The sequence below is a fragment of the Dipodomys spectabilis genome, unplaced genomic scaffold (assembly GCF_019054845.1).
Source record: "Dipodomys spectabilis isolate Male_0828 unplaced genomic scaffold, ASM1905484v1 ptg000001l, whole genome shotgun sequence".
Taxonomy (NCBI): domain Eukaryota; kingdom Metazoa; phylum Chordata; class Mammalia; order Rodentia; family Heteromyidae; genus Dipodomys; species Dipodomys spectabilis.
In genome coordinates, this window is record NW_024870678.1 from 18972720 (window position 1) to 18988498 (window position 15779).

Below are 15779 nucleotides of genomic sequence, written 5' to 3' on the forward strand. Positions count from 1 at the left end.
TTGAGGCATCAAGAGCTGTGGAGGCTTAATAAAATGGACTCTTAACTGAACAATGCATTGCTTAGCTCCAAGGGGTTGGAAAGAAACTCTGTTGTCTTCACTATCAATGTCATTTGATGTATGGAAGAATATGTTTTTGCTAAAGGCTCAGAGAAAATCAGGCTATGATCTAAATGTGCATGTTACACATGCAAACATTCTAATGAGACATGGATTTACAGAATCACAGTGGTTCCATAATAGCTCTAAGGCTTGGCTTGCTGCGATAGAAGCAACAATTATAAAGTGAGAAAGACTTCTGACAAGCTGAGATGTAATTTAGTAGGAACAGATCCCAACAATGACAGTTATGCCAATTATATTCACTACACTCATTTTTAAATCTACAGGAAGAAATATATAACATTTCAAAAGAAATATACCCTGTTGGCCATTTGCTGTAGAATGTTTAAAAGAAAACAGAACTCCATGCACAAATCAGATGTGCTTTGGTAAAAGCTTTGCATTAAGCCAGCTCTTTCCACTTGATGCAGCCCTCAGCTTTAAGTCACAATGGACACAAAGTAAAGCAGGACATGAAGCAGAGAAACACGATTCAGATGGGATAGGTAAAATAGTCATTAAGAGCCAAACACAACTATGCAAAGAAAACAAGCTAAAACATCCCTTGGAGAACTTGTACAAGCTAGGATGTATTATTTAACCAGCCATTTGGAACCTTGCACACAGAACTTTAGATTACAAACTTTCAGCACTGCTTTCATTGTCTAAATAGGTGATGCTGGCAGCACCATCAAATTATATGACAGAGCTAAAAAGGGAATTAAATACAATCCAACATTTTACAACTCTAGGACTTCTCGCAGGAAATATTATACTGGTTTATATTTATAAAAAGAGAAGGGATACATTTAGAGAATAAACAAACTTTATTTTATAACAGTATTACAGAAAGCAAAATATCATTTAATACAACTTGAAGCGGCTATAAATCTAATATGGCATTGTAACTATACATAGGGTCAAAAGCAAGGGGAAAAATAATTCAATACAGTTAATAGTAAGTTCCTATCATGTCTCTGGTGTCAGCTTTAAACAGCATCACTTTCTTAGACTAACAAAAATCCCACCATAACCCCCTATTCCTCTCCTCTCCTCAGTATCCTCAAAACCAAGCTATCTGAAAGAGATAGACCTGCTCAGTAACAGGAGGTCAGTTTTACATATAGACAAGGCTTAATACAAAGCAGGTTTTCTACCCAATGTTCAAATAATGGAAAGTACTGAAATTCGGAAGTGTTAAGAAAGAAAGCACTAAGGTTTTAAGCTGCCGGAACATTTTAGTAGAAGGGAGGGCAGTTTCTCTTTTCCTCCCTCCTATTCTGGAATGCTGTGAACGAGAGTGTGAGTACTGGCACTGTGGTCTGATAAAGTCCTTGAACACAGTGCATGGTCATCAGCTTCATAATTCTCCAGTCTGGAGATTCTCTGACTCTCTACTGAAAGCAAAAAGTCAGAGGACTGGAAAGTCAAAAGGGTTCAATATAAAAAATATTCCTAGTGAAATTTTCAAAGATTAGAAAAATTTAAAGATGTAAGAAATGCTTTTAATTGGTATTAATATTTTCTTATACAGTATATTTACTGTAATCTGAAAACTCTGTAAATATTTACTGTAAGAATTCAATGGGAAAAGATGGAACAAGGAAAACCACTCTTTTAATTAGTCACAGAGGTTCCTTTCCGCATAACAGCACCTGTTCAAGTGAACAGCACCTCACCAGCCTGGGCTGGCTTTGTTCACTGTCATCGGGGTAAATGAGTCATAAAAAGCAGGTGGTTGTACACAAGGTAAAGAGGAAATAAAAACAAAATCCCTCAATTAAAAAAAAGTAAGAAACAAGGATATTAAGTGGTTATAAAACAAAATAACATATTAAAAATGCACAAGAATAGTATAGACCAGAGCTGTTAAGGTAAGGTTTGGTGTTGGCATTTTAATTCTTCAGGCTCCTGGTCATTGTTACCAGTTGTAGCACAAATTTGCTTGAGTAGTGATGTGGCAATTAAGACTTGGAATGGTCAAAATTCTTCAGGTTCAACAAGTTAAATGTTGTTTATAAAATGATTTTCTAGGAGAGGAAAAAAAGAGACAAGGTTTAAATATTTCGAAGAAAAGGGTTTGAAAAAAATTAATGTTTCGAACTAAACAATCAACAGTTATATGCACATAGGTCTACAGTAAATAATGCACTACCAAAAACCAAGAAAGAAAAGATATTCCAAACTTCAGAGGATTGACAAATACATTGAAACAGAAAAGATATTCCAAACTTCAGAGGATTGACAAATACATTGAAACTAGCAAATAAGTACACTAAGATTTAATTAACACAAATCCAAAACAATTTATACAGTAATGTGTGCTCCTTAGTACCTAGTTTTGCCTTCTGCAGTTTCAGTTATTTGTAGACAATCCTAGGCCAAAACTATTACATGGGAAATTCCAGAAATAAACATCTGTTAAGTTTTAAATTGACTTCTGTGAGTACCATGATGAAATCACACCCGATCCCACCCAGTGCTGGCATCATCCTCTGTCCAGTGTATACATGCTGCATATGCTGTCTTCCCACGGGTCACTTGAAGCTGTCTCAAGTTACCAGGTCAGTTGTCACAGTAGTACAGCACCTCCCTTTCAAGGAAACTTTATTTTCCTAGTAATATCCCCCAAGACAGAGTTCTGATGCTGGCAATTCAGATATCCCACAGAGAAGCTCTGAAGTGCTTTTCTAAATAAAAAAGGAATGGGAGGAAACTATATATAGGATCAGTAGTATCCAGTTTAGAGTATCCTTCAGTCTTGGAACATATTCACCTTGGGTAAGAGAGATTACAATAAGAAAACTAAGCCAAGGGCTGGGGGTGTGGCTCAAGAGGGAAAGTGCCTACATAGCAAGCAAGCAAGACAACCAACAATATAAACTCAGGGAGAAAAACCAAAGTGCATTTTTACTTCACTACAATGATCAGAAAAGGGTGGTTTGTGGGAAAGGGGGAGATGGAGGTAAAAAGCATACAGTATTATGATACTAAAATCAATGGAAAGATGTTACATGGAGGGGATTTAAGACAGAAATAGAGAGAAAGAAGGTGGTGGTGGTGCTGGTGGTTCACACCTCTAATCCTAGCTACTCAGGATGATGAAATATGTGGATGAAGTTCGAAACCAACCTAATCAGCAAAAAGCTCCAAGTGGAGGCATGGCTCAAGTAGTAGAATGCCAGCCATGTTTTGTTTTTTTTTGGTCGGTCGTGGGGCTTGAACTCTGGGCTTGGGCGCTGTTCCTGCTGCACTCTTCAGCTCATGGCGAGCGCTCTACCACTTGAGCCACAGCACCACTTCCAGTTTTCTAGTGGTTTATTGGCGATAAGAGTCTCATGGACTTTCCTGCCCGGGCTGGCTGTCAACTGCGATCCTCAGATCTCAGCCTCCTGAGTAGCTAGGATTGCAGGTGTTGAGCCACCAGTGCCTGATGATATGTTTTTTTGTTTTGTTTTTTTTTAAGCCAAGTGAAAATAAGACCCTTAGTTTAAGCCCCAGTAATGGTACAAAAAATATAAAAGAGGTATTATTATATAGTTAAAGTGAGTAACAGATGGTAATGCAAGAAATATTATATTTATTCTTTGACTAAATTGAAAGAGCATCTACACAAAAATAGGTAGCAGTCTACTGTAGTGATCCATTCTATAATGCAAGAGCCAGAGCGAGGCGATGGGCTTGGCAGTTCATATAGGGCACAGCCCAGGAAAGGTGATTGCAATGGTTTCTCCCTGGCTTCTGAGGATGTCTTTTTTTGTGTCCTGATTCTTATTTTTAACACATTGCTGTGGCTGCAGTGTGGTAAATGGCAGAAACCCTAGTTAGGAGCCTGGATGAAGAAATAGCAAACGTTAGGTGCTATCACTAAATTCAAGGACTGAGGTTTGAGTGGCTGCCACAGAAATGAGACAGCTGAGAGGCACAGCTGTAGAGAAGTTGTCATATGGTGATCAAAAAGGAGTATCAGAGATGATAATGAAGTTCAGATTCTACAACATCAGAAAAAAAGAACAATGGGCTCATTAGGACTGCAGTGTAGTTTTGGAGGGAGCACAAAGAGATCTAAGTAAAATGAAATCTAAATTTCATGACAGTATAAGAAAAAAATCGAAGAGAGTCTTTCAAGGGAAGCCCATAATCAAGGGAAGCCCATAATCAAGGGCATATAGACAAGAAAAAGGAGTGAAATATAAGAACAGTGTGCTGTTCCTGTAAGAGAAAAGAATTTCAGAGAGTTGACAATTTTAAGTAATTACAGAGTTCAGTGGAGAGTGGTAATTAATGTCCTATTCAAAAGACATTGATCTCAGAGTCAATTTGAGGGTACAGTCTTTTGGCTAGATAAAATAGGTCATATTTTTTAAAGGGGGGTGAAGAAAGATCTTCCCCATCACTTAGATGTATCACAGATAATACAGCATCGTGATTATTCAGGACAGACTGATTAATCAGATTCATTGCTTCCAATCCTGTTTTCTGCCTTAGATGATTTCATTACTCATTAGTAATTCTGCTTGATCCTAGGCAGAAGGAAATCAATGGAGAGAAAACAAACCATTTTTTAGGATAGCAATTAGGAAGAGAAATTTTAGGGGGGGGTGGGTTGAGAGGAAATGGATAAAGCTATCAATCAAATAGTATTAGGAAGTATCTGAGACCTTCAGTCAGCTATTGGTCCTAGTTCTTCAAGAACTAGTAGTTTTGCTCTTAGTGAATATGTACCACATATTTAACAAACCTGGCATTTTGCCTTTCTTATATTAAAAAAAATAGAACCCTGACCTACTGAAATAATAGCCTGGAAATAGTAGATTAAATATGTGACTAAGATAAAAGCAAAATAAAGGCCATGAGCTGAAAGCCCAGAGAACATGGTTTAAGATTCTATTCTCCAATTTCTCTAGGCTCTGTCACTTTATTTCTTTAAATCTGTTTACATCAAAAATAAACTTTGAAATGAGTCATAAGTTTGTAAAGGAAAGCTAAAATTATTTGTTTCTAAGTTATTATAGGAAACTAAGGAACACACAAGAAATTAAAGATAAATCTTGACCTAAAAAGAAAAACCTTCAAATTTGATGACCTAAATATAAAGGCACAGTTACCCATTTAAACTCAAATTTCATTGCATCCATTTATTCACTGTAAACTCTAGTAAATTCTAGAAAGTATGCTTGTTTTCTGACAATATTACAAATAATAACTTGATGTGCCTTAGTATTCTAAGCAGTTTTCAGAATCAAATTAATAACTTTAATTTTAAGGATAAATGTATTAGTTTCTCATTTTTAAAAAAAAACAGTAAGTAAACTGTATGCTGTATTCAGAATTAGTGAAGAATCAGAACAGAATATGTGGACTTCTTATTGCTCTGGATAAATAAGGAGTAACTTACTGCATGAAGCTGTACGTTTTGTTTTGTCTTGGTGGTACTGGGGTTTTAATTCAGGGACTTGGACTTGCTGGGCAAGTGATCCACTACTGAGCTATGCCTCTAGCCCTTTTTGCTCTCAGCCATTTCTGCTTCAGTTTGCTAAGGCTAGTCCTGGATCCAGTAGTATCACAATTGTACTACCTCTACCTCCTGAGAGGCTGGAACTACAAGCATATGTTACTGCACCTTGTTTGTCTGTTGCCTTTCAATTAACAAACCAAAACATTCAATCTCTCTCTCTGCCTCCTAAGTATCTAGGATTATAAGTGTACACCACCCTTGTATTAAGTTTTGTTATTTATACATAACATAGTATTTTTATTCTTCTTGCATTAAAACATAGACACGTTTTAAAGTACTAAACATATAGCTCTTAAACTGGGTAGGAAAAAAGATAGAAGGATTACTCATGTCTTTGACACACAAACATTAAGATGCTTTAAGTTTTTCTGTCCTTTTTTGGGATCTATAATATTTGGCAACCTTTTTATGGTAGGTTTTGGATCCAATTAATTGATCACATATCCCAACCACACACTGATTTTCAGGTTAAGTGCTACAAACATTTCAAGAGACTTTCTTTTTCCTTAATTCTATCCCATAATATAGAAGTCTGGACATCTTTGTCAATATGAACTGAAGGAATTATAAGCAATAACACAACATTTCACATACACATCATTTCACATACAACATTGTAAGGTTCCCTTTGAGCTTCCACAAGGTCACACTGTTAAATATGGATTATACATAATAGGCCAGAATTGTGGCTAAATGAACAAAAATATTCTGGACTTTACAATGCCACTCAGTCTAGCCACTAAAGTCCTACTCCCAGCATGTGTCTTCTTTGGGACAATGTGGGAATAGATCAATGTGGCTAAATTGCATCTAATCAAAATCTAGTGCTATGCCATACAAGGGCATTTACTGGTTGAATACTTGGCATGAAAGTTCAGAGAATTCTCTTTCATAGGGTTCCTGATAAGCAGGATTCCTTTGAAAACCAAATGGTATGTGCTTCTCTATAAAGGAAGAGTACTGTCCCCCAGGGTCAATGTGTATATGAACAGCTTGTGATTAGTTTGGGCCAGCACATTAGTTCAGCCAGCATATCAAGATGGTTAGACAGTTAACGCTAATTTCCTTTTTGACTTCTGAGTTCCTATTTCTCAACCCTGAACAACTTTGACTTTGAAATGTTGGTCTGAACACAGTACCATTTTGTTTAGAAATGGTAGTGTTCCTGTATGCACAATACACAGAAAGTAATGTTTCTAATTTAGAGTTTTCTACTAGGGTTTGGGGGCTAGGATTCTAGGTACAACTAGACAGTTTACGAGATTTTTAATAACACTGACACTACCCTCTATCTGCTCCATAAAACCTACTTCTCTCCATACTCTCAGATGGACACAGAACTGACAGAAAACAAAAGGTTTGGTTCACTGTTTGGGGATTCTTGAAAACTGCCTGTAAGCTCATTGTTTTTAGTTACTTTAGTCCTGACCACCTGAAGGAGACTGCTTCACCAATCCCAAAGATCAGGCTCATTCTCTACGAGGTGTTAATAAACATAATTTCCTGGAGCTGTCTTTCCTCACAGGTTTTGTGGCCTTCTTTTCTCACCCATCATCTATAAGGGCTATATTTAACTCTGAAACTTACAAGAAAGCTTATAATTTGCCTTGTAAATGAATTCTTCTGTAAATTCTGTTACTAACCCTAGCTTGCAGATGACAACACTGAGGCAGAGAAAAATAATCCACCCAGATCACGTAACTAGGAAGTCAAGTTCATGCTGCTGCATTCCCTCAACCATGTGCTATTATACTTCCAATCAGGGGTAGGTGTGTGTGTGTGTGTGTGTGTGTGTGTGCACGCGCGTGCATGTGCGTGCGCATGGTGCACACACCAGACAGACAGAAACATAGACAAAGTATTTCTTACATATTCACTTAAAAATAAAAAAGTTTTCTCCAGAATTTGTATGGCAGTTTGGTCTCTCCCACAGTTCATAGAAAAAAAAACCACTTATATATACACAATGGAATTCTATGCCTCCATCAGAAAGAATGACATTGCCCCATTTGTTAGGAAATGGAAAGACTTGGAAAAAATTATATTAAGCGAAGTAAGCCAGGCCCAAAGAAACATAGGCCCCATGGTTTCCCTTATTTGCAATATCTAGTATATGTATGAGTCAAGCAGAAAAGGTCAGATAATGTGATGTTAGGAAAATGAACCCTTAGATATGTATTTTAATGTTTTTTTTCTTTCATGCATGTGTTCCTAACGCATTTATAAGATTATTTCTTTGTTGCTTTGTATGTCCCTCCCCCACAGTATAACTCCTGCTTTCACTATATTTGATGTCAGTATATTGTGGAGGAGATGAGGAAAAACAAGTTGTTTAAGGATACAGGTGGACCTGTTGCAACAATGAGAAGTACAAGTTGTCATGTCCATAACGAGCTTTACAATGTCAGTGGGGGGGGGGGGGGGGAGAAGGATTGGGACTGGGCGGGGAGAGGGGAGGCTGGGAAGGGATGTGAAGGGTAAACAAAGGAGGAGACTGCAATGCTTGGTAAGAAATGTACGCATTATCCTGCCCATGTAATTGTAACCCCTCTGTACAGTATGTTCATAAATAAAATAAAATAAATTAAAAAAAAAGAAATGTACTCATTTTCTTGCCCATGTAATTGTAACCCCTCTGTACAGTATTTTCACAATAAAAAAAAGAAAAAAGTGAAAAAGAAAAAAAAAAACCACTGTTCCTTAAGCAGAAAAAAAGAAACCCCTGTATTTCATAATTCAAATAATAGATGCAATCAAGAACTCCTTTGCTTAAGCCAGAAACCTGGGTGTGATGTGTGATTCTGTTCTTCCTTATTCCCTTTACTTCCATTCCCATTACTCTCTAGAGTGCCCTGTGATTTAGCCATACCTGATCCTAAACTACTAGATTCAGTGTTCCTGACCCTGCCTAGAACTATAACAGAACTATCTCCTACATATCTTGAAGCTTCATGAAGGTTTCCATGAATGTTCTCTATGAGAAAACATCTCTGACATCCTATTCTAATTTAGATATCTCTCCTTTTTGTTTTCACTCCAGATTCAGAGCACAGTACAAAAGCTAAAACTATTCTGCTACTATCAATTTATTGTTCTTGATAAAAAAAAAAAGCCTTGTTATTTCTATGATAAAACAGTAGCTGAACCCAATAAGCATTCCACGCATACTTATATAATGAACAAATATGGATAAGACAAGTGAATGGATAAGTAGCTGCTCCTTCATCCTGCTGACCTCTGGCTGCTCACTGTTCTAGATGAAAAGTAGGCTATTCATCTTCTACGTGGGCATCAGTGGTTACTACAGAAGTTGGGAGGCTACCTGAAGTTCAGCTAAGTTTAGATCTCCCATAATGTCAACTAAAGTGGAGTTATAAGCACACTCCTATGCTGTGGCTCATTCTTTCTGACACCACACAGAACACACCACACCAAAGCATGTACACCACTCTTCCTATTAGGGCAATGTGAAAATGTTATTGCAAGCAATGTAAGGCTGCTAATGTTTTGTGCTCATGTAGGGGCAAGTATGTTTGATATAAATGTATTTACATCAAATATATATATATATATATATATATATATATATAAAAACGTTCATATATCAAAATGTATTTGATATAAACTGATGGGAGGAAACAGTCTTGAAAGAATATTTTTAAAAGCCACAAAGATTGAGTGGAGTGCTTCTGAAGTGCTTCTGTGAAGTGTTTGTTTCTTTTTAACAGTGTTTTCAACAGAGCTCACAGCCTCAAAGTTAAGAAAGGCAGATGTGGGAGGTTCTTCCTCCATAGATTGTTCTCTAACAGTCTTTGTCCTCTCTACTTCCACTTTCAATGTTTGACCAAAAGCTTAGGGTTATTCCAAAGAGTGAGGTCAAGTTAGGAGGGCAGTTTTACCTGCCTGAGAACGAAAGTAACAAATACATGGTAAATAGCTATTCTTTTCTAACTTTCAGACACTGTCCTGGTTCTGCCCTTTGCCTTGGTTTACCCGATGCCTCTTTGGGATCCTAGCAAGGAAGCCATAGACATAAGACATAATCTTCCTAGCTCTAACGGTTGCAAAAGAAAATTTTTAAGAGAGACTGTAGCTAGTGTAGGGGTAGACATAATAAAATGACTTTGGGACTCTGAGGTGATCTTAGTCTTCAAACTCTGACTTTTTCCATAAACTGATAAACTGTATTTGTTTATACATCACCATATTGAATCTTTTATAAAAGTAATTTTACCATATATCCTTCATGATAAGACTGGCTTTTCAAAACCTATGGGACAATAAAGATTTAAACTCTTGATTTTATTATTCTTTAGACATCACATGAAAGCATTATATTAACTAATGCCCTACTATTAACTGTTAAGATTGCTTCAAAAATTTGCTAATATTTATAAAAATGTGACAAATATCCTGTAGGTTAATCTTTATGAATATCTCTAAGATAAATTCTTAAAAGTAGTTTAAATATAGACATGTTTTAAGATAAGTGCTTTGAAACTTGTTTTGTCAAACTTTTCTAGGAAATATTAACTTATATAGCAGTATGTAAGTATACTTTTTTCCTATAACTTTCCCAACATTGAACAAAAATAGAAGTTTTGCCAAATTTACAGGTGAAAACTGGTCCATGAATTTTTATTCTGTATTGATTTGAGTAATAATAAAACTAGTTTTATTTACGTTTTTATATAGTTTTCATGTTTTAACTGCTCAATTCTACCCCTTTTATAACTAAAATCTCTAAGTTTTCAGCTTTTACATAATCAAAACAGCCTAGTCCTTTCTAGTTTACTCTTTCACACGAGTCTTTTTTTTTTTTTTTTTAATTTTATTTGAGAACATACTGTACAGAGGGGTTACAATTACATGGGCAGGATAATGCATACATTTCTTACCAAGCATTGCAGCCTCCTCCTTTGTTTACCCTTCACCTCCCTTCCCAGCCTCCCCTCTCCCTCCCAACCAATCATACCCCCCCTCCCCCCCCCCCCACCGACATTGTAAAGCTGGTTTTGACATGACATTTTGTACTTCTCATTGTTGCAACAGGTCCACCTGAATCCTTAAACGACTTGTTTGTCCCCATCTCCTCCACATGTTATACTGACATCAAATATAGTGAAAGCGGGGGTTACACTGTGGGGGAGGGACATACAAAGCAACAAAGAAATAATCTTATAAATGCGTTAGAAACACATGCATGAAAGAAACAAAAACATTAAAATACATATTTGAGGTTTTGTTTTCCTAACATCACATTATCTGACTTTTTCCGCTTGACTCATACCTATACTAGATATTGCAAATAAGGGAAACCATGGGACCTATGTTTCTTTGGGCCTGGCTTACTTCACTTAATATAATTTTTTCCAAGCCTTTCCATTTCCTAACAAATGGGGAAATGTCATTCTTTCTGATGGAGGCATAGAATTCCATTCACACGAGTCTTAATGTCTGTAATTTTTTAAATTTTTATTCATCTCCTTAGTACCCCTGCTACTAAAAATCTCTCACATGAGAGTACCTTCCTCAAAGGATCATTGTGAACATTAATATACTGTAATATGCGTAAGAGTGAGTAAATGTCTGTTATCAGCAGCCTCTAAATAGAGTGTAGCTACTGACATTACATACCGAATAGGCCATAGAGTTTATAATTACTTATATAGACCTGAACAGATGAACCTTGGGATAATAATCATTTGGAAGAATCGCTGTAGAAAAGTATCACTATAGAAAATAGTCACAGGATCACAGGAAGGTGTAAGTAACAAAGGCTCTCTTACCTTTATTCTTCCCCTTCCTCTGCCAATTCTGTTTCTTTGTGCACTACCACTCTTGTGACTGACATGTCAGGGTGCTGTTCTTTGGCCTCCCTAATTGCCTGAGCCAGTGCCTAGTAGGGTCAGAAGAGAAAACAGCATGAGCTGAGGAATAGGCAGGCAAGACACTTACACATCCAACCAGCTGGCTTTATTTATTAAGCCTCTCTGATGTGTGGAAATACTTTTTTGGTCTCACTAAATGAAAGTTTTATTAAGATGTGTTTGGATATAGGCTAGGGGGTGAAAAGATGTCAATGGCATTAGGGTTACCACGTAATTGACATCAGTTTTGTTTTGTGGGTCTTGGGGCTTGACATCATTTGTGGGGCCTGGGCACTGTCTCTGAGCTTACATTCTAAGCTTCTGGTTACACATACAGGGGAAGCCATCTGACAATTACATCTGAAAAAGTGCTCTCTTTAGGCAAATACCTGAACTGAGCTGTTCAAGAACTGAAAGACATTACACAAAGCAATTATGAATCTTTACATCAACAGTGAGGCTCTATAACAGCAAAACAGCATCATGGATTTTTTCATGAGTTGGGGATATTATTAGCTTAATCTTTATTTTTCAGATTGTTATTTATATTTGCTTTTCCCAGGCAGTACTACCTAAATTTGAGTTTCTAGGTAAAGCTGTCAAAAAGCCAAATAAAACATATACAATAAAACCTGTAAAAAATCCTGCTGGAAAAGCAACATTCTACAGCCTGAAAGAGCATGGGTTCAGTGGAGAGAGTTGTACTTCCACCCATGCCAGTGAAAGAGAGCTCCTGGTTAGCACACTATAGAAACCTCGTCCTAGTACACAGAAGCAGAATTGTTCTTCTCTGTGGGAAGTTGAATGCTTTGTTTCTACATAGGTAATTCTTTTTCCAAGATAAGCTTACTAGTCACTTCCTAAAATCCCCAGACCCAAGAGATAGTACAAGAAAAACAAAGGAGGGGGTAACAAGGCTCAACAAGAACTGTACTCAATACCTTACTCATGTAACTGTAACCCCTCTGTATAGCATCTTCACAATAAAAAAATTTTTTAAAGAATCCCCAGACCTAAGTTAAAATTCAGAGTTAGAACAACTCCAACTTCTAAGAACTCTTAAAGAATTTTTAAAACTCATTACTAAATATGTTAATAAAATCATGCTTTTCAAAGGTAAAAAAAATGAAAACTGATTTTCTTTTTAGTTACAAAGAAATTCTATTTTTCTATGGTCATATATAGAAAGACTATTTCAAAGTAAACTTTTCTCAAAAATTCTCTTTTTTGAGCTCAGTATTATATGCGAAGCTGTGTGCCTATCATTTGTTACTATTCCTCAGCAGAAGTGGTCCACTAAACATTTCATTTCTCCAAGCAGAAGGAAAATAGTTCGGTCTCTTTTTAAAATCACTCAGAAACAAAACAAAACCTTCTTATCATAACTTACAACAGCAGTCTAAAATTAAGGCTGCTCTACAAACCTCTTGCAGTTCCACTCATTACTCAAAGCTATATATTCTGTCAAACTTAACGTTAAAATTGAAGCACAGCTCTAATGATTAAAAAAAAACCAGAGTCAATGTAAATTTGCACTCTGAAAGAAGTTTTAGATTATGGCTTTCTTCCTTCTCTACCCCAATAATAGAAATAGGGAAAAAGTGTAACAGCAAATAGCCATTTTTCTTATGCTATATAAATGACTTGGAAAAACTAAAAGTGTTTTTTTTTTTCACCTTCCTTTTTTGGAAATGAGTGTCAAACTGTCATTCATATTTAAATATTTTATGGCTTGTCTTCACACAAGATTCATGTGAATACCTAATTGTATTCATATTTTGCATGTATAGCCAGTGGGAATAAATAGCAATCTATGTTTCAGTCCACAAAGAATAAGGAAAGCTTACAATTAGACACAGTTTAGGAAGTGTCTTTACCCACACTTAGTTCTAGGACACATTGGGAGAAGGCATTTACACAGGGATGTGACCTGACACATGAGAGATGTGAAGTCAAGCAAACAAAACCATTTTCACAACTAGAATCTAAGGTTTTTACCTGGTCATGATCAATATCTGCATCTCCTGTAATCACAATGCGTTTCTCAATTCTTGTTTCAGATATTCCACCTTTTACAGTCTAACGGCCATGAAAAAAAAAAAAAAAACAGATCATGAAAGCATATATACAACCAAAGAAAAGAAACATGAAACCCATATAACCTTCTGATAACTGAAAGGCCATTCACATCACATGGAAGACTGTAGAAACTCTCTTTGCAGAATTTTTAAGTTCAACAGCAAATCCTATTGTTAAAGAAAGAGCATCTCTCTAAGTATTTCTCAACCAAAAGTAACTCTAAAATTAACGTATCAAAATTCAAGTGAAATTAATATGGGACAACTGCCACTTAATCCAAGTTCTTTTGAGATAACCAGAAACTTTCCTGAGTTTCTTAACTCCCTGTAGGTCAATTTTTGAAAAGAAAAAAAATAGTTATTCACTGTTTGTAGAATTATAAGCAATTCTAAAAATCTAGATATATTTTAGGTTTAGGAAACAAACTGCTTGAATCTAGCTATGCAAACTGATTTGGAGATTTCATTCATTTTATTTAGGCAGAGAAGACAGTTGAGATTTTCATTCAATGTTTGATCATCTACCATTTCCTCAAGGGGTTGTGCATGCTGACAGGAGACACAGTAGCATAGAGGCTGTGTTAAGAGATGGGGGAAGGAGGTCTTTGGCAAACTAACCAGGAACATAGTGGAGGATCCTCTGCCTGTGACTTTCAAAACAGTAATGAGCAGATACCACATAATTCACCATCTAACCTCCACAATGCTGATAAGGTTATACACCAAGTCACAGTGATGGCACTTTATACAAAAAAAAAAAAAAAAAAGAAAGCTTATCACTAGCTATAGCAATTGGCTAGGTTTTAAAATAATCTTGATGGCAGCATTGGTTTATGTGGATTTTTTTTAATTCACAAAGTTTCTTACTGTCTTTTTTGTTTTGTTTGCTTCTGGTTTTGTTTGGTTATTGTTGCTGAAATACGGGATGATAAAGGATGCATTTAAGATTATTAAGCACTAATCAACTGTAAAAAGTAGAAGAAAAAATACTGGAAAACAAGAGGAATTAGAAATTTGTTGATATCAGCAGGAAACAAAAGCACCTGGAAGCTTCTTTAAACAATCCCAAGTAGTTCTGGAGTAATTATGGTTTATGTATCAAATCCTAGGTGAGGTTGACGCTGCCTAGCCAGGTTTACACTGGTTATGTGGTATCAAACATTTAGAAAATGTTCCAAAATAAATACAAACGAGGGAAATTTTAACCAGTATTATTCAATCTCTGCTCTTGTAGCTGCCTCAAGTGTAGCTATTCCTAACATATTTTTACCCCCCTGTACTTTATAAAACTGCAATTTGGCTTACAAATGTATTTGTTAATGGAGCCCAATTTCTTGGATACTTCAAATAAAGGTATTTTTATTCCACTAGCACTGTCTGTGTACTACTTGGAAGTTTGCACAGGAGCAAAGAATTACAAGTCTGAATAGATTCTGTTTGCAAGGTACCATCCTCACCCTAGGAGTCCCCTGGATTGCTTTACCTTGGTGATATGTGTGGTTGTCGTTGTTGACACGGACTCAGATGTGATGGTTTGTGCAGTCAGTAACGTGCCTGAATCACCACCAGCCCCGCCATCAATCTTTGGATAGTTGGGGGAAAAATACAAAGTAATATTTAACTTCCATGTCAAAAAAGACCCTATCCCACCGAATATGCATCTTCTAAAACTTAGGTAGTTGGTAGTAGATGCTATCTGCTAGTATACTGTATGTCAGTAGAAGTAATTTAAGAGTCTAAGAGTAGGTGACATTTAAAATGGAAGAGAGGCAAACAGTTGACTGAACAAAGAGAAGCAAACCTCGTGTATAAGAATAGAAGTAGAAGACAGTTGGAAAGCTACATGGAAATCAAGAAGATCTGTCTGAGGAATATTTGTGGAAGCTAGAAAAAGAAACCAGAGAGCCAGGAGGAGAAGTTTCCACAGTGACCAGAAGTGCTGAGTTTGTTCTGTTTTTTTTAAGCACAGGTGGGTAAAAATAGATAAGCATTTTCTCAGATTATTAAGCAACAGACCTGACTAGGATACACTGAATCTGCAGAAATCTGTTATTCACTTATCTCTAGATTTTTTAAACACCATTGTTCCTATTTATAATAGTTTGTGAGTATATATGTATACGTATATATAGGTGCAAATATTTTATATTATATGCATGCATACACTCTCTACATACCACACATAAATTGCATATATTAAGACAGGTTTTA

At 36.3% G+C, this 15779-nt stretch overlaps 1 protein-coding gene across 13 annotated transcripts in view; it reads right to left on the bottom strand.

Annotated features, from left to right (window-relative positions):
* Window positions 1-910: 910 nt before the first annotated feature.
* Window positions 911-15779, bottom strand: part of Epb41l2 (erythrocyte membrane protein band 4.1 like 2) — a 174494-nt gene continuing 159625 nt past the window's right edge. For 11 of the 13 annotated variants that reach the window (XM_042673739.1, XM_042673812.1, XM_042673796.1 and 8 more), the window contains 4 exons: window positions 15052-15150; window positions 13489-13569; window positions 11410-11519; window positions 911-2132 (listed from right to left, as the gene is read on the bottom strand). In XM_042673739.1, coding sequence (XP_042529673.1) covers window positions 11412-11519; window positions 13489-13569; window positions 15052-15150 — 288 coding nt within the window. In that variant the 3' untranslated portion in view covers window positions 911-2132; window positions 11410-11411. Of the gene's footprint in view, window positions 2133-7802; window positions 7820-11401; window positions 11520-13488; window positions 13570-15051; window positions 15151-15779 lie in introns of those variants that run through there. The other 2 variants (XM_042673721.1, XM_042673729.1) reach the window with 2 other exon arrangements.